This window comes from Gekko japonicus, unplaced genomic scaffold (assembly GCF_001447785.1).
Source record: "Gekko japonicus isolate JY-2015 unplaced genomic scaffold, Gekko_japonicus_V1.1 scaffold1020, whole genome shotgun sequence".
Taxonomy (NCBI): Eukaryota; Metazoa; Chordata; class Lepidosauria; order Squamata; family Gekkonidae; genus Gekko; species Gekko japonicus.
This window is the reverse complement of record NW_015177039.1, coordinates 185,900-209,535: the sequence shown is the minus strand read 5'-3', so window position 1 is coordinate 209,535 and position 23,636 is coordinate 185,900. Positions and strand designations below refer to the sequence as shown.

Below are 23,636 nucleotides of genomic sequence, written 5' to 3'. Positions count from 1 at the left end.
GGCAGAGTCTGCCACCATGTGGTTTGATAGCAACTATTTTTACTAGTGTGGCTGCATAGCTCTTACTTAGTCCCTTAACGTATAGTGCAGCTTTGATTTTATTCCACTTCTACGTTGGTCTCCTGTGTTCACATGGAATTGTTGTTTTTAAAACAGTAAATCCCCCCCAAATGAACATGTGCCATAAAAGGCTTACGCACACACACACTAGCTAGTCAGTTGTCTTTAGCAATATGTTGACAGTGCCGAGTATAAATGAGGGTAATTTGAACAAATACAGAATCATTTGCAAGGAATATAAAAGACTGTCCCCAGAGGGGACCATTTCTTGATGATAATGAGAATGTTCAAGAAGTTTTGGCTGAGCTCTAAATGGCAGTAATTTCCAGATCAAAGAATGAAATCAAAACTTTATGAAGAACATTATGTTGGAGGGACCTCTGTAAAATACTTGGGAATTACATTATATAAGTGGGGATGCACAAGAAACTTGCAGGGAGAGTGCATCCCTCCGCCCCCTTTGCTCCTTTCCCTCTTCCCTTTATTTTCTTCCCTCTTCCCCCTTCTCTAACAATCTTTCCCTTCTTACCCCTTTCCCTTCTGTCAGTCTTCCCCACTCTCTTTATCCCACCTCCCTTCTCTGATAATTTCCCCCCTTTCTCCCCCTCCCCTTATCAGTCAACCTACCACCCATGTCTTTTGCCATTGCTTTTCTGTCAGTCTACCCCCTCTACTTCTTCCCATTCTCCATCAATCTATCCTGCACTCTATTCCCCCGTTTTACAATCCCCCCCTCTTTCTTCCCCCTTCTCAGTCCACCTACCCCCTCTTTATTTCTCCCCCTCCCCTTCTGACAATCCCACTTCTCCCCCCCCCCCCTTTGGGAATATTCTCCCCACTTCCTCTTTTTGGGTAATATTCCCTCCATCTCTCTTTCTACACCTTCCTTACCGGCCATGGCAGCTGTGGTGTCTGGAGGCTGCTCCAGATCCGGAGTGGCTCCCCTGTTGCCAAGGCAGGGGCACAGCACCAGGCCTCTGAAGTTGGCCATGGCAGCATTGGTGTCTGGAAGCTCCTCTGGTTCCAGAGAGGAGCCCAGATGCCACAGTGGCTGGGCTTAGAGAGGTGCCCAGACGCCAACGCCAACTGTGAAGGAAAAGATTAACTGCATTGTCGGCAGATGCATAGATAATGCTGGGAGGGAATTTAAATTCCTGTGTATTTTTTTTAGATGTCAGATTTTTTAAAAACTTGAAGGGTCCCCCAAAGTTTGCAGACAAGTTTCATGTCAGTGTGGCCCCAATATGTAAATTTAGATATCTGTAGCTGGTGGCCACACTTGAGAATTAGATGTATAGATAAAGATGGGTGAACTCCTGCCAAAGATGAGGACAGTAGTCACAAAATTCCAGGTAAGGTGATTTCCTTGCTCTATTCTGAGTAGACAAGACCACCCCCTGGTCTTTGAGAAACTAGAAATTGGTCCTCTTATGTCCTGCCACATGGTGAAATTTTAACCATAGAAGCTGACCTGATCAGAAATGTGTGAAGCAGGAAAATTGTATTCTCTGTCCCATTTGACAAGATTTTATACACCATTCACTAACCAGATGGTTATTGATATAGTATGGTAAGCTATCAGCTGGCAAATGGCAATCAGATTGTATAGCATCTGATGTATAGCATCTGAGAAGTTTGAAACATGGCAAAATTCCCCTTTATCCTTTTATTGCTGCTATTAATCTTTTATAGAGCTGGGTTCATTTACAAGCTGCTGCTATCACCCTCCTGTAGCGTCCTTCCTATTGGGGGGGGGGGGGCTGTGTTTCCTTTAAATCATACTCTGTGGCATGCTGCTTATTTGTGGGGGGTCTGTTTTTACTTTAAAATTACTCTTTGTATATAAACTGGGTAGTTTCTGCTGCCACCAGGAATTCAATATTCCAAAAATCTCTCTCTGCTACTGGTAATGTGACATAGGGTCTGGGCATGTCAGAGGTTTATGTGGCGCTGAGGAAGAATTGAACTGAAATCTGGGATATACTTAAACAAAATTTGATTTATTGATTAAAGAACAAAAATAAGTTGCTGGTTATCTAACTGTTTGGGAATAAAGAACTTGTAAATATAACTGGGTAGGTATTCAAACGCAGTCCTTCTGACACTAAAATTCCACACTGGCAGGAATCTCTCATATGGGCATCCATGCTGGCTAAGCTCTTTGTCTTATGAACGCTCTCAAAACTTTAGAGTCACACAGGCTCTCCTCATAGCTCTTCCACACTTCACTTTCCAAGAACACATACACAGAACTCTAAGTTTCCACACAGAACTCTGTCATATCACTCACTGAATTCCCTCAAAACACACACACAGATTCACTCAGAACAACTCCTTCCACACTCAGTCATCCACCAATCACAGCACACTTGTCTCTATCACTCTCTTTCCAGCACTGCACTCAAACCAAACATTTAAAGACACACACTCACTAAAACAAGGAATCCTTACACCTTTCTTGTTTGAAAGCTAATTGCATTGTAGAGTTCTAGCATGACCTCATACACTAGTACTGATAAAGAAATATATTCATGATTGCTGTTACATTCAGGGGCCATAACTGCCCACTAAGGTGGATATCACGTGAACTGATATGCAAGCTGACCAGAAGGAAGGACATCAAATAGGGTAAGTTACCTGATGACATCAACCATCTTCTGGAATTTATTCATTTATACCCTTACGCTTTCTCCACAATGGGGACTGAAAGTGGTTTACATCCTTTTCCTGTCCTCTATCCTCCCAACTACCCAGCAACCTTCCATAGCAGAGAGAAGATTTGAACTGAAGTCTTCAAGCTCCTAGTCTGGCACTCTAACCACTATACCATACTTGCTTTCAGGTTTGAAATCTGGATTCTTCTAAACCCATAGGGTACACTAAGAAGGACCATATTTTATTAGATGAACGCTTCTAAAAATCCCTTGGCTTTCAACCAGGCTTTTTTTGCCCAGGTGTTTACATTTGTTATCATCAGGGGTCATTTCCTGTAGGAGTGCAAAGGAGCGGACCCACGGCAGTCAGGAGCCCAGGGGGTGGGCACATGCAACAAGCCCCATCCCCTGCTCCCAGCAGCCCTCAGTCAGGCCAGGTAAGTTGCAGAGCCTCCCGCCCGCCTTCAGGTACAAGCTCTTTCTCCTCTGTGAGGGCAGATCTGCGCATCCCCCCCCCCAATTGCTAGCAATCCAAAACAGTCCAATGGAGCCTGAGCAGTGGGTGTTGCCTTCTGACACACTTCTGGTGATGTCAGGAGGGGTGGCATATGCAAATAAGTTATGCTAATGAGCTCCTGCACCTCTTTTTCTACGAAATGACCCCTGCCTAAAACTGTTTGCAAGCAATGCTCCCTCTAAGCTGTGGAGTCTTTTGTGAGCTACTGGCATTAAAGCTGTGAGCGAGTGATTTGGATGCTGCATTAGACTAGTTTGCTCTGGGGCCCTCCTCCCTGAGCTAAGACCAAAATGCTGAGCCGGAGGCTGAAAAACTGTGAGCCAGTTCACACTCACTCAGCTTGGAGGGGACACTGTTTGCAAGTACCAAAAAACGAGTTAAGGGGGTGCCCTTCCTTAGACTCCTCCCAAACCTCAAAATAGTTATTTGAATACCCCCCCAAAAAAAAACACCCTCTGAGGGCAGAGAAGGCGGTCAAATGTCCAGGAATTTCACAAACCAGACATGGCGACCCTATCTAGTAGGGAAGAATCACAACCAATGCTCTCTCTGAGCTGTGGAGTCTCGCAGCAAAAATTCTAAATTTGTGAGCTACCGGCATTAAAGTTGTGAGCAAGCGATGTGGCTACTGCATAAATCAGTTTGCTCTCTGCAGCCATCCTCCCTGAGCCAAGAAAAAAGTGTGTGAGCCGGATGCTAAAAAACTGTGAGCCAGCTCACACTCAGCTGAGAGGGAGCACTGGTCACAACAGGACCCAGGAAGCGAGAGGGAGCTGAGGCTCACTGGCATTTGGTTTTTGAGAAACCGGGAGGATGTTACAGAAGCGCACGTTTTTCCATGCAATCTTAAAACCACCCCCGGATCGGGGCACCGCTGACTGCTGTCCGTCCGGTCCTCCTGGGAAGGGCAGGAAGCCTTCTTGCCTTCGGGTGCAGCACGGAAAGGGTTAAAGGGACAGAGCTCTGGGGAAGGGCGTGTTTCCTTGGGGGGGGGGGGAGAAGTCTTTGTTTCTGAAGGGACAGGGTAAAAGCCCCAACGGGCCCGGAACGGGAACTAAACACGGAACTCTCACACTTTTATTAACCCTTTCCAGGCCAAATTGCCTCCGGAACGGGCATTAAATACACAACTGTACCGCAAAAAACAGTGGCATAAATCACAGCCACTCCAGAACAGTATTCTAGAACTGAAAACACGCTAACTCTCGCATTTTTATTAACCCTTTCCAGGCCAAGCTGCCTCCGGAACAGCTCTCCTAAGGGCCAACTGCGCTCCTCGCGCATCGTCTCCACTGGGAGTGGTTTTGCCTCTAGAGTGGTCTCCGCAAGGAGTGGTTTTGCCTCCAGAAGGGCCGAAGAGGCGCTCCTTAAAGCGCCATGGCCGCCCGCGCCCCACGCCCGCCACGCGCCGCCTGCGGGTTCCCCGCGAAAGCTTCCCCGGCCTCTTGCCGGCTCCGCCGGGCGCCCCTGATTCCAAAGGTCCAACTGTGCTCCTCGCGCCACGTCTCCACGTAAATCTGCAGGCCGGGCGGTATTGCTTTACCATATTATTATGGGTTTGCCCCGCAAACGGTGATATTTACATGAAACCCGGAAGTGTGCGCTTTCGCCCTTCCGCTCTTTACGAATGGGACAAGCCGAGTGGTCAAAGGGTGCCTGGGGTCGCTATTTCAGCCACTCGAGAAGAGCCAATGAGGTTTGGGGGGCGGGGAGTACACGCGAGAGGATTCGAAGACTCGCCAAGCGGCGGCCACTCTTGTGACAGTTGAAGCGGCCAACGTGCTTCCAGTTTTCCCCCTCGGTCTCGTGACTTCCGGGTCGGCCGTGGCTCGGGGGCGGGGCTAAGTGAGTCGCGGGGGGTCAGCTGAGGGGCGTGTGAGCGGCTGGTGGGTGTTCGGTGGTAGCAGTTCGAGGCTCTCGGAAGCAGCCATGGAGAAGCTCCGCCGGGTGCTGAGCGGGCAGGATGACGAGGAGCAAGGGCTGACGACACAGGTATGGCTGGCAGGCGTCTCTCCAACGTCCTCCTACTTTGACTTCCTCCCGAGTAAGCGCGCGAGGGATATTAGGCCGCACCGCTCTTGCGGTTTCTCCCTTTAAGTTATTCTTCAACTGTCTTGGGTGAATCTCCCTTTCTTCTGTGTTTGAATCAATTGAAACAGAGAGTTCCGATTAAGAAGATAGGAGCAAATGTAGATGCAGTGTGGCCCTGATTTAGAACGCGTGTTGTAGGATTATTGGGATAAAGTTCGAGAGATTTCATTCAAGAGGATTGTAGGAGCAAAGCAAGCAATACATGCATTTTGGCTAGGTTTGTTGTTTTGCCCCTGCCCCTAGTCCCCTGGGACTCAGGAGAGGGCTCACGCTATGAGAATTCAGCAATGCCTGGAAAAAAGTGTTGGGATGGTCATATCGTGTTGGTCTTGAGGAGGAAGTAGTATTTATTTGTGTTATACATAGCCCACCTTTCCCACAGGGACTCAAGGCTTATACACAGAGTGAGTAAACACAATCAACAAAATGGAAGATAAATAATGCACACAAATTGTAGAAGCCTGGAACCAGCCAGACATCTAAATGCTAGAACTGAAGCATAGCATAAATATTATCTTTGCACATTAAGCAGTGCAGAAATTATGTAATAGGATCCTACTTACTGTATGTTGTACACAGCAGTATAGACCACAGTCCCTATACTTTTATATTTATCATTTCTCCAAGTAAGTTTGTAGATCATTTTGTACACTGCAACCCTATTACCTGCACAGTTTTGTATAGCTTGTGGAAAGCCTGGAGAGTGGGAGCTTTCCTGACTTTGGGCAGGCCATTCCATAAGGTGGGAGTCAACTGTGATATGGAGGATACTTTTGTGCAATCCTGGCCAAAAAAGTGTGTGTGTGTGTACTGAAGTTGCTAAACATACTGAAGTTGTTCTTTTCCCCTTCAGTCCCTAGTCATTCTTCCAATAGTGCATTTATTTGGTAATGAAAGAATTTTTCCCTGGGGCTTTCTTGTTGTCTTCATCAGAGGCATTCAGTTACACTTTTTTAGCATGATCAGCTAAGTGGCTGCAGTGCTGAACCTTCTATGTACCTTGTATGCAGAGCTTGTGCATTACGGCTCCAAGATGCCAATCCAGAAGCTGCTTTACAATTGGACTTCCTTTAAGCTCAAAGCTGTTTTCTTCTTGCTTTGTCTTTACACCTTCTAACCATTTCTGTTAAACCCAGAGCCATTTGTTCAGCATGAGGTGTCATATCCTGTGTCCTTATGAAGTGCTAAGCATGTGTGTGTTATTTTCAGGATGTTAGAGTAGTTTATGGACACACTTAGATTGCTTTGCAATGATCTTGCTATGAAAAACTGCCTCAACATCATGAACAGGAATCTAAGAGGAAGGATAAACTTCTGAGATGTAAATAATAATTCTGGCTAAAAAGCCCATTTTAATTGGCCCTTGTTTCTTCTACAGTTCTGGAGCTTGACTCTAAAACTGTAAGAGCTATAGAAACATCTTAAACTATAACTGGGATTTTAATGAGCCTGTAACCTAGGAGAGTGGTTTTGCTGGCCCCCTAGATTTTCTGTGAAAGCTGATATTTATTTATTAGTTCAATTTATACCCTGCCCTCTCTGCTGAAGCAGGCTCAGGGCGGCTTACATAAAATATTCAAACACATAAATAACAATTATAAAACAATCATAAAATAATCATAAAACAATCCAAATATTGTAAAGTGCTACTAACAGTAGGTCTAATGCTAATACCATTGCTTAAAATGGCAGTAACAGTCATGATGGTATGTTCAGGTGATCTAACTTGATCTATTTATTTATGCGGCAAACACAGGCTGTTGATGGTAAAACCAAGGCACAGAGCTCACTTTCCAGTGATGTGGCTCCTTGATTGAAGACCTGGTGGAAGCCCTGGTGTCTTGCAGGTCCTGCGGAACTGTAAAAGGACCCGCAGGGCCCTGATCTCTTCTGGGAGTTCATTCCACCAGTACGGAGCTGCCACTGAAAAGGCCCTGGCCCTGGTTATAGCCATCCTGGCATTTTTGGGGCCTGGGAGGGCCAGTTGATTTTGGGACCCTGACCGCAGTGCTCTCTGGGGAATATGTGGGGAAAGGTGGTCCCTAAGGTAAGAACCAGCACCTTGAAGCGAATTCGGTATGCTATAGATAGCCGGTGCAGTGTTTTTAGTGCAGGCTGGATGTGCTCCCACATAGGGAGACGCAACAACAGTCTGGCCGCCACATTCTGCACCAGCTACAGCTTCCGGATTTGGGACAAGGGCAGCCCATGTAGAGAGCATTACAGTCTCAAGGTGACCATCTGTCATGACCCCCAGCGGGTTGCCACCTTCAGCTGCCACCACACTGGACTTCGGGTCCCTTGAGAAAACCCAGAATACCCTCCCAAGTCCGTCCAAAATGCCCCTTTTCAAGCCGAGAAACTATAGGCATGATGACCAGGCAGAGAACATTAAACAAATGGTTTATTAACACAGTAATGGGGCATTGAAAACAAGACAAGGTGCTTAAAATATATAGCAGTGTTTAAAGGCAAAATAATCAAATCTAACGCAACTACCTATTTCACTTAACTAGTTACTTTTTCAAGGCCCACAGCCCTCTTATACCAGGCATCCTGCCTGTACTCACTCTGTCCCAAATGAGGGATCTTTTCCTAAGACCAGACTGTCCCCTCCGTTTAGCTCTGTGAGAGACAAGACTGCAGAAGAGAAAGAACACCGTTTTCCACAGCTCACAAAGTATATAACAGTCTCTTCACACAATCCCTGGACACGGATTGACTACAGCTGTCGCTAAGGATTGTGGTGATTGTAGGCTATGTCTGCTTTCCACTGCCATGCAGGTCTCTCCTGGGACCAAACCGCACCAGGCCCCATCTCCCAATCCTACACAGATCATGACACCATCGCATGGATCACTGTTGCCAAGTCATTGTGTTCGAAGATAATAAAGATAATAAAAGGCTGACTTGGCACTGGCTCCTACCTGGGCCTCCATTGTTAGGGAGGCATTCAAGAGCACTCGTAACCTTCGGTGCTGGCAGATCTTCAGGCCACCTTGGCTCAGACACAGGACCTCTGTCTTCGTCGGATTCAATTTCAGTCGGCTCAGTCTAAGCCATCCAGCCACAGCTTGTAATGCCTGGTCCAGATCTTCTGGTCTGGAGTCAGACTGGCTGCCAAACAGCGGATAGATCTAGGTGTCATTGAAATACTGGTGACATCCCAGCCCATGCCTCTGGGAAAGGGGGAACATATAGATGTTAGCATCGGGGAAAGCACCATCCCTTGGGGCACTCCACAGGTCAGTGGGTGCTTTAGGAATAGATGTACCCTTAGTGCCACCCTTTGTCCCTGACTCTGAAGGAAGGAGGCGAGCCATTGCAAAGCAGGCCCCTGGACTCTAGTGTTGGCGAGGTGGCGGATAAGTAACTGATGGTTGACCATGTCAAACACTGCCGACAGGTCCAACAACAACAGTACTGCCGATCTGCCCTGGTCCAGATGCCTCTGGAGATCATCCATGAGGGCGACTAGTGCTGTCTCCATCTTGTGGCCTGGGTGAAAACTGGACTGGAAGGAATCTAAAATGGAAGTGGCACACCCCTGGAGGAATAGCCACTTGCCAACTGTCTGCCTTCCCCCAGGGCTTCTCTTAAAATAGCATGTCTGGGACGGTGGAGGTCTACGTGGTACAGAGAACCTCTGGAAGCATCAAAAGTTATAAAGTATTATTAAAAAGAAAATGTTCACAAGCATACTTTTAGCACAGCACCAGATTGAGCAAGGGAGGTAGATAAAACAAATCCTCTGTCCCTCTCTCTATACATGTCATATCAGATCTTAAAATATTGGACAGGCTCTTTAGCTTAGGAGTTCTAGATGCTACAGAGTTGCCATTACCTTAAAGCTTGCTCCAACTCTTTAGGTGAGCACATGGTCAAATGGCTGCCTTCCCGGTAGAGAGGTCCACTCACAAACTCGGCACCAAAGGAAAGGAGACCTCCTTCCTGCTGTAAGGACTTTTTGTCAAAGCTGGTTCTCCACCCATTGACCCAGTAAGGCCAGGTCAGAGAAGCCTTTTCTGATGTTCCCAGAGTTTTCCTTCCTGAAGACTCTCTAGCATTTAACACCTCCAAATCTCTGTTCTCTGCTTGGGGAAGGGGGAGAGCTTGACCATTATCTCTCCTGCTAGATCTGTTTAAGTAAGCTGGAAAGCTATGGGACTGACTCCCCCCCCCCCCCGGCCTGTTCTCTGCCCAGAGGGAAAATAACTTTAAAAATACAACATAGAGGTTTTGCTCATTTCAAACCTGCCAGAAAAGAATGAATTTTTTCACAGTTGGTCTTAGGCCTGCTAGTTTGATAGGACTTTTAAGAGGGTTTGAATAACAGGCAGCTTTTAAGAGAAGAAGGGAGGGAGAGATTTGGGGTTTGTTACTTTATTTTGGTTAACTGGAAATGTTTAACAGTTGTTGTAAGTGGGGTACAGATGTTTTAATAAATAATAATTGTTGCTCTAGGAATATAAGTTACAGATTCAGAAAGCTGATAATCCTCTTGAGATAGTATTCTCATGTTTTAAGATTCTAGCATACACAGTCATACGATGGGTATCCTAGTGCTTGTGATACTGCACTAAATAAGACAAATAAAATTGGTTCTTTGGAAAGTGTCTATAAGTGAACAGAACCTAGCATACCAAATGAAGCTTTTGGGGAGTTTTATATTTGCATCCGATGGAATCGAATTTTAACTGTTTTAAAATTTAAGAGCCAGTTCGGTGTAGTGGTTAAGTGTGCAGACTCTAATCTGGGAGAACTGGGTTTGATTCCCCACTCCTCCACCTGCACCTGCTGATGTGACCTTGGGTCAGTCATAAGCTCTGGCACAGCTGTCCTTGAAAAAGAGCAGTTTGTGTCAGAGTTCTCTCAGCCCCACCCACCTCACAGGGTGTCTGTTGTGAGGAGGGGAAGGGAAAGGAGTTTGCAAGCCGCTCTGAGACTCCAAGTGAAGGGCGGGGTATAAATCCAGTCTCTTTTTCTTTATCTATTTTATATACTATATGCACTTTGTGCCGTGTGTAAGCCGCCCTGAGCCTGTTTGCGGGGAGGGCGGGGTATAAATACAATGAAATAAATAAATAAATAAGACAGTCTTCTAGCATTGGGGTCATTATGCCTTTTCTGTTTGTTTCTAAATGGAGCTTGATATACATTGCAGTGTTTTCTCATGACAGTCAAAAGTATTTGAAGCTCTTTGAGTGCTAGAATTTCTCAACACATGGGGACAAGGTCACATACTAGCATGTTGTGTTTAGGAGTGCATCGTTTGTATTACTCTGTGGGGGGTTATTGAATTTTTAATGTGTTTTTCCCTGCTGCCTATGGAAGGATAAAGATTTGGATTTGAAAAGGTAAGTTGTATGTACATATCTAAAACTATTGTTGGTTTGAGCAGGGGAGAAGTGGTTGGAGGTTGACTCATTCACAGAATAATGTGTCTGGTTTCTAATAAGAATCATGAGAATAGGGATGGGTTAGACCAGAGCAACAGATAACATTGTTTTTAGTGTGTCATAGTCTCTTCAAGGTTAGAGAGTGAAAAAGAGGGGGTAGACCTCTGTAAGAAATCACAAAAGGTACTGATTACCAAAGGCCACGCAAAAAGAAACAAAGGAATGTTAGTATATAAGTGCAAACAGTCCCTATATACAGTGCATCATATAGAGACTGTTTGCACTGTATACATTTGCTTTTACACAGTTAAGGATATTTGCCCTTCAAGGTTAGGGCAGGCAGGCAGCATAGTAGTGAAAAGGAGACATTCAGGGAGTCCACAGATTTTAATCTGGTTTAGTAGATAAGTCATTATTTGTAGTTGCTTGTAGCCCTGTTCCTCCCCACATTCCCCTGGAACAAGCAAAAAAAGGGGGGGGGGAGCAGCATATTAGGGGTTTTTTTTCTCTTCCCACACTGCTCTCTAAAGCTTGATATGAAGTGACCATGACTTTTTACATGAGCTCTCTGTGTGTGCCAGGAACTTGAGGCAGAAGTAGGCTCTGTATCTGATCTTGTAATAATAATAATAATAATAATAATAATAATAATAATAATAATAATAATGCTTTTGATTTATTGATCGCTCTTTCCCACATACCTGTGGGCTCAGAGCGATTTACAGTTACTCTTGAGACAGTTGGACTAACAATATTTGTGGGGATAGGGAAGACAAACATACAGCATTAATTACACACACATTGCAGCTAGCCGGGCTTCATCTGCGGACTGGGTCAGTCGTGTTCCTACGGCATCTTGTCGGCTGGCTGATGACATCCGGCTTCTTGATGTTGTGCAGCCACACACTGCCACCGCCTGGCCGACTCGCTCCACTGCAGGGAAGCCGACACAGCTCTTTCATCTTTCTGGTCGCTGCGCCTCAGAAGTTGCCTCGGCAGCTCACACCTTCCTGAAGGGAGGGGTGTGCCCACCCCCTTAGGGGGGTCCCCAATTTATCTACTTGCCGAAGCTTTCGAATCGCTGGGTAGACGATGGTGGTGGGCACTCCCGAAACTCTCTGTAATGCACTGAGAGCTTGAGGCAGGGCAGAGACCGCACATCTTGTGTTGGAGACTTGCCAAAAAAAGATGCTGGGTGGCTTTGAATGCCTAGTTGACTGCATTTGAGAATCCTTGAACACAATTTAGGCGGAGAAGCAGGGGTTACATGAAGATGGCATAATACACCTTTTTTGAGATGGGCATATTGCATTCTTTAAAGTACAAAGATGGGGTTGTGAGCATAACTCAATAGAATGTATAAACACATATCCAACAGATTGTTCATAACAATTAAGCATTATTTACAAAAGAACATGTTCAAAACCAACAGTAGGCTCCTCTGTAATTCCATACATACATAGTGTCCATAGACCTCCAAACAGAAAGTAACTGCAACCTGTGGGATTTGATTATATGTAGTTGTGAATTGCTGATGGTCTTCCCTGGTGGGTGTTATTTGTGGCTATACTTGTACGCTAAGGGTTCCCTATTGCCTTTGGCATGATTCTTGAATGGGCAGAGTTCTTCTTAAATGTCTTTGTCATATAAAAATCTCATAACTTCTTCCTTTTCTTTTCCCCTCCCAAAGGTGCTGGATTCTTCATCTCTTAGTTTTAGTACTCGAGTGAAGTGGTTCGCAATATGTTTTGCAGGTGGCATTTTGTGCTCTATTCTTGTAAGTAAATATTTTGTGGGACTGTATGGCTTTCTTTCTGCTTGGGTCAAAGGTAAAGATTGATCAGTCTGCAAGATAAGAAAAAGTACAGCCTTAACGAAACTACCACTTCAGAATGATTGGATGCCCAGACATACTTTACGCTGAAATCAATATAAAGTTGGCAGCTAGATGACCTTTCTCAGATTTACCAGTTTCTTGTATGGAGGCAATTAATGACATGAGCCGAGTAGATTTGAAAGCTTCCCCTCAAAGGTGTGTTTATGTAGGCAATATGCATAACTGCATATATGTGATTTGATGGGTACACTATATCCACAAAAAATGAGCTCAGTGATAAACTGAAACAAACTGTAACAATAGTCAAAATATAGTCAATAAAACATCTGTATCAATATAACAAACTTGACAATGTTAATCCAAACTGTTTGTGTAAGTGCTGTCAAGTCACAGCTGAGTTACGGTGATCCAGTAGGGTTTTCAAGGCAAGAGGAAAAAACTTTAATAACCGATGCCTTTTGGTAGATGTTGGAGGCTGCCTAGAAGATTTCTCCAGGCAGGGAATTTCACGGTATAGGAATTACAAGGAAAAGGCCTAGCTGTGAGTCTTTGCCACTCTTCTGTAATGCAGAGAGATCTAAGCATAAATCTTAAACAGTGTGTGAAGGTATATATGGAAGAAGAGTTTAAAGTTAACTGGTAACTGATAGATGAAGGAAATACTAGCTGTTTGGCTATTTTAAAATAAAAGTTGAAAATAGAAATCATTTTGTAGAAACAAAAGGTTTATTGTTTGGAGTTAGAAAATGTCTTTCTACATTCAGAATATTAAGGACTGTTAATGGATTTGTATATTGAGTTAAACTAAACAACTGACATGTTCAGTAATATAGTACAGTGGTGCTCACTCCACAGATCATGGAGAGGCACATTGACATTTCCCATCAACCAGAAGAGGCACAGGACTACACCACCCCAAAACACATAAACAATTATACATAACAATAATATAACTCTTTTTTATTATTATAGTACCTCTGAGCATGTAGGATTTTGTTTCCTTGGCACTGTTGAACTTTAGCCAGCCCTTGGATAGCTGGAGTGAAGGGAAATACTCACACGTCACAAAACAGTGTGTAAGCTTTCAAGTGCTTCAGAACTCTATCAGTCTGATGTTAATGTTTCCCTGTGTTAAGTTCCTTTAAGCTGAATTCTAGTGTTGCAGGAGAGAATGGTTAGAACGTCTCTTCATGCTATGTTTTCTGCTTGCAAGGAATTTTGTATTATGGGTTATGCTCCATTCCAGCTCTGATTCAGTTGCCCATGTTGGCCCAGCCTCCTACAAAGGAACCCTTCATCTCCACAAACTTGACAGAATGATCATTGGCAAATTGTGGTATATTTTAAAAATAAAGCTGTTAGTCTTATTTTGGTCCCATAGTAGTGATGAAATTTCTAAAGTTGCCCACTTTCCAGAATTTAGGGCAGGTTTCATGGGGAAGAGTGCTCATGAGAGGCACAGGTGGGCATGTCAAAAAGCTACATGTGGCTCCTGTACTAATGAGTGAGTATTACTAGTGTAGTATAGCATGTTGTGAACAAAACTAATGTTTAAACAATTAAATGTCTGCTGTATACACATTATCTAATATTACATAAATATCTTCATACTGTATAGTTCTTAGCATGTTGAATAACACCTTATCTTTAAAAAGAGATTGTTTCATAGGACATTTTCAGTGTTTCCCAAAATGTTTAATTTTTCCAATGCAAAAAACTAGAAAAGAACACTTTTCCAACTTTTTCTGAGGCTTCGCATTTCTACTAGGTACATGTAACTCTGGACAGCATAAACTTGACTTTATGCCTTTATGGCAGGAAGCACCCATACTGGAGATACTGTTCATAATATTCTTTTAAACAGTACTTTGGGGTCTTGGAATATGTCATTTCTAAAATGTACCTTTTCCCGATAGCGATACTTCACAGAGTAAATTACTGTAGAGTCAGCTTCTTTCGATACTTTATTTAAAATATTTCTGCTCTACTTTCCATTAAACTTGCACATTTTGGCACTTCCATAATAAGTCTACCACCACTAAATTTTTGATGTCGGTTAATTACCTTTAGTACATCCAGTTGTTGGTATATGGTGAGTGTGCTTGCATGCTCTGGTCTTGCAGGCACTAGGATGATCATCCTTAATAAAGAATGTATGCTCCATTAACCAAAAGCCTTGGGTGAATTTCTGTCTTCTAGAGATGTTTTCAGGGGGGGGGGGTGCTGCCTATTCTAGGCCCTCCCATAACATATAGTATCACAATGTGTGTGTGTGTTTATTTTAGTAATAATTGTGATTTCGATTTACTTCATTGCACAGTTATCAACTGGCTTTTCTTTACTTAGGGGACGATAATGCTCTGGGTTCCAGTTGGCGGCATGAAGCTTTTTGCTGTATTCTACACCTTAGGAAACATTGCTGCATTAGCCAGGTATAGAGGAATTTCTTGTTGCTATTTTTTAAAGAAAGGCATTGGTTATATTTCCATTACTTGGAGAGATCTCTGAATGCTCAAATACCATGAATACTTCACATGATATCTTATTAAAATGAAAGTGAATTGTCTTGTATAAATTGCTTGATATTTGGATATAGTTGGTAAGATTTCTTTCTGAAAGATAGGGTCACCTAAATTTTGCATAGTTACAGTATTTCAGAGAAAAATAAAGGTCATTAAATTATGTTTTGAGATGTCAAGAAAGAAGGTGAGTTTAAAGGTTTTCTGCTGGTACTTTATATATTCGCTGAACAATAATTCATCTGACAAGACAACTATTTATTTTTAAATTGACATGGTTAGTCTTTTTAGGATTAGAGGCAACCCTAACATGTTTTTGTGATAAAATATGGAAATATGTACAATGAATCTGCATCCTGTTCCACTGTTCTTACATATGTTATTAAATAACTCTAGTGCCTTGCCCACCCTAGGTTAGACACAAAGTAGTCAATAATCACATATGTTTGGATGCCTCTTTTGAGCATCCCAGGAGAAGTAAGAAATATTTGTGCATATTCTGGCAGCAGTTTAGCACTTTCAGCAGTGTTGACTCTCTAAAATTTATTTCTTGAATTTTTTTAAATTTAATAAGCAGATGTAATAAATTAAATCAGTTACTTTGATTCAGCTAATATAAGCATTCTTTCCCCCTTTTTATTCTAAACCAGTACTTGCTTCTTGATGGGTCCTGTGAAGCAGCTGAAGAAGATGTTTGAACCCACAAGATTATTGGCAACACTTGTTATGCTGGTAATTTCATCTGTTTCCTTTGCTTTTCAAATAGATATTAACTTTCCCTTTGGATTCCCTGGAAAGGGTGATAATGTTTCTGGATCATTCTCTGGTAATGCTTGAAAAATCTGTTTTCCTTCAACAGTCTTTCAGTCTGTGTATGCAGTGACCAGATTATTATCTGGCTGGCATGTGTGTGACTCTGTAAAGGTCATCTGGGAATATAGGTATAGTTGACAGGACATGGCTGATGGCAGGGGTCATTTCGTAGAAAAAGGTGCAGGAGCTCATTAGCATAACTTATTTGCATATGCCACACCCCCTGACATCACCAGAAGTGTGTCAGAGGGCAACACCCACTGCTCAGGCTCCACTGGACTGTTTTGGATTGCTAGCTGGGGGGGGGGGGAACGTGCAGATCTCCCCCCACAGAGGAGGGAGAGCTTGTACCTGAATAAAACTTGGTATTAAAGGTGCCACTGGACTGTTTTGGATTGCTAGCTATGGGGGGGGGGAACGTGCAGATCTGCCCTCACAGAGGAGGGAGGGCTTGTACCTGAAGGCGGGCTGGGGGCGGGTCTGCAACTTACCTGGCTGCTGGGAGCAGGGGGCGGGGCTTGTTGCATGTGCCCACCTCCTGGGCTGCTTACTGCCGGAGCTCCGCTCCTGTGTGCTCCCGCAGGAAATGACCCCTGGCTGATGGTATGTTAAATGTTACAATCAGAAGTATAAAATATTAGCTTACAAGTACTTGTGTGTCTGACTTTATAAAATTATTGTATTATAATAAAGTGCACTACAGAAGTACATTAGGTTTATCCCAGCAGGTTTTCATTATGCAGTTGGTTTAAAGTGTTTCTGTTTGAAAGGGGTTTTTTTACTTATAAATATATTTGGGTTCATCAAGTAGACACTTGTGTCAGTCCCATAAATTAAACTTATGTTCCCCGGAAAAAAACCCCTATTATTTCAGAATGTAGTGTTGTGTATTTCCATCCATATTGATTCTGTTGGGTAGTTAATTCCCGACTTTTTCCTAACTTATTTGATTGTATGCCGCCTTTGATATACAACACACCAACTGGTCCTTCCCTGTGTTGCAGCCGTGAAAAAGACAACCTCTGTGTTAGGGATTATTAAGAACGGGAATGAATATAAAATGACCAATATTATAATACCCCTGTGTAGATCTATGGTGTGGCTTCCTTTGGAATACTCCGTACAGTTCTGGTCACCATATCTCAAAAAGGGCATCACAGTACTGGAAAAGGAATAGAACAGGGCAATCAAGATGATTAGGGGGTTGGAGTACCTTCTTTGTGGTGAAAGGCTGAAGAGTTGTGACTTTTCAGTTTAGGAAAGAAGCCAACTAAGGGGGGACATGATAGAGGTTTATAAAATTATGCACAGGGTGGAGGGAGTTGACAAAGATAAATGTCTCTCTCTCTCCCAAAATACTAGAACTCAAGGGCATCCAATAAAGCTGATAGACAGTAGATTCAGGATGGACAAAAGGAAATACTTCTTTACACAGAGAGTGATTAGAATGTGGAATTCACTACCAGAGGATGTAGTGATGGCCACAGGCATAGACAGCTTTTAAAAGGGATTAGATAGATTAATGACAGATCTGTCAGTGGCTACTAACCATGGTGGCTAAAGGGAACCTTGCCATTCAGAGGCAATCAATCTCTGAATCCCAGTGCCAGGAGGCAGGAGGGAAGATATTGGCCTCTATCCCCTGCTGTTGGCTCTCCAGAGGAACTGATTGGCCACTGTGTGAGACAAGATGCTGGACCACTGGTCTGATTCAGCAGGGGTCTTCTTATGTTATGTGTATTAGTAATATATTTAAAAATCTTGCTTTCCTGCACAGTAATACGCTTGTGCCAGCTGTTGTTGTGTTATATATTTGAGCCCTTGGTTGCCTTTTTTTCGGTTTTAATCATTCATAACTTGTCAGTGTCTTTTTCTTAGAATTTCAAACTACAAAATCTTTGGAATTCCAAACCACAAAAAACTAAGTGATATAATCACAAGGTTGAATTTCAAAAAATTATGTTCTCAAGTTGCAAACAGCTCAGCATTTGAACAGTTTGCATTTACTTACATATGTGCATTCTAAAACTGTTTTCCCTTCCCCATGTGCTGGACATCAGATGTCTCCAGTACATAAAATATTTCACAGTGAGCAACACACAGGAGTAAGGTGTCACCCTCTGTTAATAGCTATTTGTCCCAATGTTCATTAATAAGAACGGCAAGGGAACTGTGCAGATAACAGAATAATTATGTTAAGTTTCTTCTCATAATACTTTGCCATGGCTGTCCTGTGCTCCCAAGCCAGTAGCATTTTTTGTGGAAAGAAAGAAAAAACACTTTACATAATAGCTTGTTTCTTCGTTAGGGCTAAGCTCTGCACAGCCAGGAACCTTGTCTTTTTCTCTCTGTATATCTGATGCTGAAGGAAGGGGTATTTAGTTTCATCTTCAGCAGATCCAATGAGCAATCCTACTGTGCTATCCTAAGCAGAGTTGCATCTTTCAAAGCCCATTAATTAAAGTGGATTTAGAAGGGTGTGACTGTTTAGGATTACACAATTAATGTATTAGTTTAGAGATGAGCAGCTCTCAGCCTAGGAACAAGAAGTGAAGTCAACCAGGCCTTTCTTAGCCAGAATGGTTTGTACCTTAGAGAGATATATAGCGGAAGCGGTGCCCCCCCCCCCCCCCAACAAAGGGTTTTGACAGTCATATCTTCAGGCACAAAAGCAGCACATACTACCAGCTTAGCTACTTGGGAAAGAAACATTCTATGATGACCTGGGCCATAGTAATCAAGTTTGCATAATCACTTTTCTGGCCTCATGCTGAATATTGCAACTGCACAGATGCAAAACTTATTGCAGTACTTGTGATCAGATCTTTGATGCAGTCAAAGAAGTAGTTTGATGACAAAGCAGGCAGTTTGAGCAGGGTGAATTCAAATGTTGGTTACAACATCCCTGAAGCATCTCCCCCCCCCCCCCCAATTTACAGTGCTCAGAGGATCTGGTGGAAGAAATGCTGCAGTTATCTGCATCTTGAGAACCTTCTCTGTTCTTTTACCTTTACATTTGTTATAATGTAAAGTTTACACTGTTCAGCATGTGAGTTTCTGTGGTGTGTGGGTCGCAGTCTGTTCACTGTATATGTCCGTGCATAGACCCTTATCTTCAGCCCTTCCTGCTTCCATGCACTGTGTGTTATGTATGCTCCGTTAGTTTTTAAACAAATGAGGGTGCTTGTTGTTTCTAAAAAGATCCTAAATCACAAACTTTCCTTGACAGTGCAAGGAACTGAGGGAATTTGGTGTATTCTGGACCTTTTAGTGCTCTGCTGGGAGTGTTTCCTATCACGGTGTATTTTGATTACTAATTGATATTTTTTTTATTTCCCCAGTTTTCTTTTATCCTAACCCTATGTGCTGTGTTTTGGGTAAGTAATATTGCTTTAGCATTTTGAGTTTTGTAAGCATGAATGGAATTAATATAAAACTGATAGCAAAGTTTTCTTACTTAAGTTGCATTAACCTTTTGTTTTAGGGCTGGTTTAACATTGACTACTTGCCAAGCAGTTTATTTTGATGTAGTCAAATAATGGATTTTTAGAAGAAAAACATCCTTAATTTTCTTCAAGGATCATACTAATCTAGTGAAGATTTTGTATTCCCTGTGTACACTTGTGGAAGAATAAGCTTCATTAACCTTCATAAAAGTTGTTTTTAGTTAATATGTTTAGAGTAAGCTGCATGTGCCACTGAAAACTATAGCCATGAAGGATATTGAATGTGCAGCAATGGCATTTGCTGCTTTTAGATGAAGGATATCGGACATCTAAAATTCATTTTTATGTCCTTAAAAAGCACTCAAGTTCTATAAATGTTCCTTATCTCTCTTTCCTTAGTGGCATAAGAAAGGGCTAGCTGTGCTGTTCTGCGTATTCCAATTCTTGGCAATGACCTGGTAAGTAGCCTTGGTAAACCTTTGTCTTGTACTACTGTTATAAATCTTTTCATGTAAAAGCTCGGTAAGAGACTATATTAAAAGTTATGCCAGTGTAAGAAGTTATAGTCATCTTGATTAGTGCTCTATAGGTATTGAAAAATAAACCTCCATTTTTTTGAACTTCTTGTAGCAAGAAGCAGAATTTGATTTCCCTCTTCCTGTGCTGTGAAATGTCCTGGACTCTGATAATATAAATACTGCACTAGCAGTAAATAAATAATAAAATGTACTATGCTTCATCAGAGGTTTTAGCATAGCTAATCTTTAATTATAGGTATACCTTTGTATGAAAACCAGATGATTAAGATCTTGTGACACAATTCTAGATGATGTCCTACAGATATGATCTGCTGTTGACACAACTCTATTTCAATTTGTAATTTATTTTGTATCTTAAAAGCAGGAAATCTGTGAAGATGGGGGAAATACTTTTCCCGTATATAGTGATCAGCTGCTCAGGCGAAGGAATGGATAGTCATGTTGATGTTCATCCAGTCCTGAATCGGATAGTATATCATGGGAAGGAGGTTTATTAGGCTGGTCTATTAAGGTCTATTAAACTGTTTTAAGAGGTCTAGACCAGGATAGAAAAAGGACAAAGCATTTGCTTGTTTACTGGGAATACACACTTAATGTTAAACAGAAAAAAGGTAATTCAGAGTTTGATTTAGGCAAGTCTTTTTTGATTATAAGAGAAAATGTGACATGTCTTTGACTTGGTTTTGGTAGGCTTTTAAAAAGTATCCTATTTAATCCTTACCACTGCTGGAATTTTTCTCATTTCACTCCAGACCAGAGCAATTAGAAGTTGTACAAATGTGTATTCGACAGTCTTGTATTTTTTTTATGTAAACCATGCTAAACTGAGTCAACTCAGGTTCTCAGTTGTCTGTAACAATCTTCTAAACCAGTGGTTCTCAAACTGTGGGTAGCGATTTTGAAGATGACACATAAAAGGGGAGGGGTGCATGAAGCTCCCGGTAGGTGTAGAATCCTGAGGTGCATGGATCCCTTCTTTTCAGCAAGCCCAAGATCTGGGTGGTTTAATGCTCTCTGGCACTGAACGCTTACTGTTTCAGCCTAGACTAGCACTGGTGCCCAGACATCTCAGTCTGCTGTGGAAAGAAGGAAGCATGGGAATTGTTTGTTCTTCTGATAGCTCTGTGTGTATCATTTGAGGAGGGAGTTGGATGTTTTCTAATCTGTGTTGTAGCAATTTCTAGCAGTCATTTTGCATTCATTAGCAGCAGCTTGATACATTGACTGTGACTGTTCAAAAAGTAACTTGTGGACAGATCATTGCAATGGGGGGGGGGAGGCACAAAATATAGTGATTTCAGAAGGGTAACAAGTTCATACAACTTTATTTACTTCATGTATAGTTCCACTTTCTCATGGAGACCAAGGGGAGATTATAGTTAGAGACACTGAGCTAAATGTATCTTGGAGAACCAGAGTTTAGAATGATGAGGTTTTCTTTAACAGGATTCAGAGGATTAACAGGATTCTTCTGTGCTAGAGTTCTTAGGTATTTATTTTAGAGAATATGAACTTTCTCCCTAAGCTTCAGCTCTCAAGACTTATTTGTGTGTACAAAATGATTGCCATTTACTGGGTCACTATTTTAAGTGATGGCGATCTGTTAAAACAACCATCAGACACAGAGATAATATTAAAAAGGTTGCATGTAGACACTTCGATTGCTGCAGATTATTGGGTAATGAACTGATCTGTAGCATTAAAAGAGTAATTTTTTCCTTAGATTAAGATTTTTATTTATCTACCTGGCCTTACTGTGCTCTTGGGCAGTTTACAGATCAGGTATAATTTTATTGCGTTGCTTAACAAGTTTTGCTTCTGTTGTATGTGCACAAGTTCAGTCTGCATACCGTCTTGTGGGTGGCTGAGTAACTACTTTCATCAGACTCTGAAATGGAGAGTGGAGTTGAGAATTTTTTGGCTGTACACAGAGTTCTTCCCAAAGCTTTTTTATTCTGAAGAGTGTATAGTCTATTAGTTGCTGTAGATTTTCCGGGTTGTGTGGCTATGGTCTTGGCATTGTAGAACCTGACGTTTTGCCAGTAACTGTGACTGGCATCCTCAGAGGTATAACACAGAAAGATGGAGTACTCTCTGTGTCAAGGTGAGAAGAAAAATGGTAGGCAGATAAAAATGGTAGGCAGTGTATAGTCTGTATAGGTAATCTTCAATTACGTTAGACAGACTTCCTAAGGCTGGATTAAAACTAAACATCCATGTGCTTTCTAACTTCTCTTTTCAGGTACAGTTTGTCATATATTCCTTATGCCAGGTGAGTCTCTTGGTTGTGTTGCTTTACAAAAACAAGAGCTTATATAGTTAATACCCAACTTTTAAAAATGTGTGCTCTCATGAAAAACCAGGTCTTCATTCTGTTTCTATGTAATGCCTTTACATAGTGCTTCTGTGAATTCTAATGCCTGAGAGAGATTGTGTACATAGCACACCTCAATTTCACTAGGCATTTTACTGTGCTTTCTCTAGCAGAGCAGAGGTTCCTTTGAACTTTAACTTTTGTCACTTTTTAAGCCATGTGGAACATTTCATGATATTCCTGTCCTGGCCTCAGGCTTTTATAATAATGCACTAGGAGTCCTCTTCTGATCTGATAACTATCACATTAGTAACAATATGTGCATTTTTAAAGCACATTAGAATAATTCCTTTCCCCTGAGTAGCTGTTACTTCAGAGTAAACATGTATTTGATAAGGCTGCACAAATGCAAGTTTTGCTGTAAGTGTACTTCAGATTGCAGCCATTATAAAACAACTACTTAGAAGAACTATTGTTTGAAAATTACTGATCCTTTTGTAAGACTCCCAACCAGTGTTCCCTCTAAGCTGAGTTGGTGTGAGCTAGCTCATAGTTTTTTAGCCTCTGGCTCATACATTTTTGTCTTAGCCCAGGAAGGATGGCTCCAGAGCAAACTGATTCATACAGTAGCAAAGTCGCTTGCTCACAACTTTAATGCCAGTAGCTCACAAAGTTGAATTTTGGCTCACAAGACTCTACAGCTTAGAGGGAACATTGCTCCCAACAGCCTTCTTTGAACTGTCAGAATTTGTGCATGTAGTGGGTATACTTTGCCGTAATAGTAATAGTAGTTTTGGTATTCTGTACATGGTCAAATGCTAATTTTGTTCTTTTTTTCAAGGGATGCTATAATAAAATGCTTCACATCGTGCCTAAGTTAAAGTGAACAAACAGGAATTCTTCTGGAAGCCAACTCCACTTACCTAAATTTACTTTAGTATTTTTCAGTTCCTGAAACAGACATCCTCCTTTCACAATAGAATCACTTCTAAAAGTCTCTGTGTGTCATGAATACTTAAATCTATGATAAGCTTTAAAAGTATTGCTCTCCTCACAAAATGGTCTTAAATCCATTTGGATTACATTCTGCTAACATAACCTAAAAGTAGATGGTCTTGAGGTTTCAGGAAAACACATGTAAATACTTTGTCTTCAGTTTTCTATTTATCTTTATTGGTGCATTATTTGTTACATGTTTTTCCCAAAGACCTTTATAATCATTGTAAAATGAGTTATTTTACTAAATCTATACATAATGGTTCTCCTTTGTAATAGTATAGAAGGATTGTGAACATATGAGAGTTTTTAAACATGTGAACTGTTAAACTCATTTTAAATACCAACTTTTTTTACTGTGATACTTAAAATACACTTGAAAATGCTTATAAGTAATATATAAATCAATAATTGTGAAAAATAAACTATTGTTTTAAAAGAATATTCTGGA

General features: G+C 41.9%; 1 protein-coding gene across 1 annotated transcript; it reads left to right on the top strand.

Annotated features, from left to right (window-relative positions):
* Positions 1-5,001: 5,001 nt before the first annotated feature.
* SFT2D1 (SFT2 domain containing 1) lies at positions 5,002-23,363 on the top strand. Its single transcript, XM_015428013.1, has 8 exons — positions 5,002-5,223; positions 12,412-12,498; positions 14,905-14,990; positions 15,728-15,809; positions 19,232-19,267; positions 19,736-19,794; positions 22,118-22,147; positions 23,031-23,363. Exons 1-8 carry the CDS (start codon positions 5,161-5,163, stop codon positions 23,068-23,070), a joined length of 483 nt encoding a protein of 160 aa, XP_015283499.1. The 5' UTR covers positions 5,002-5,160; the 3' UTR covers positions 23,071-23,363.
* The last annotated feature ends 273 nt before the right edge of the window (positions 23,364-23,636 follow it).

Coding starts and splice junctions, on each gene's coding strand:
- SFT2D1 (XM_015428013.1), top strand. CDS start 5,161: ATGGAGAAGCTCCGCCGGGTGCTGAGCGGGCAGGATGACGAGGAGCAA. Junction 14,991..15,727: donor AACATTGCTGCATTAGCCAG/GTATAGAGGAAT, acceptor ATTCTAAACCAG/TACTTGCTTCTTGATGGGTC. Junction 19,268..19,735: donor CCCTATGTGCTGTGTTTTGG/GTAAGTAATATT, acceptor CTCTTTCCTTAG/TGGCATAAGAAAGGGCTAGC.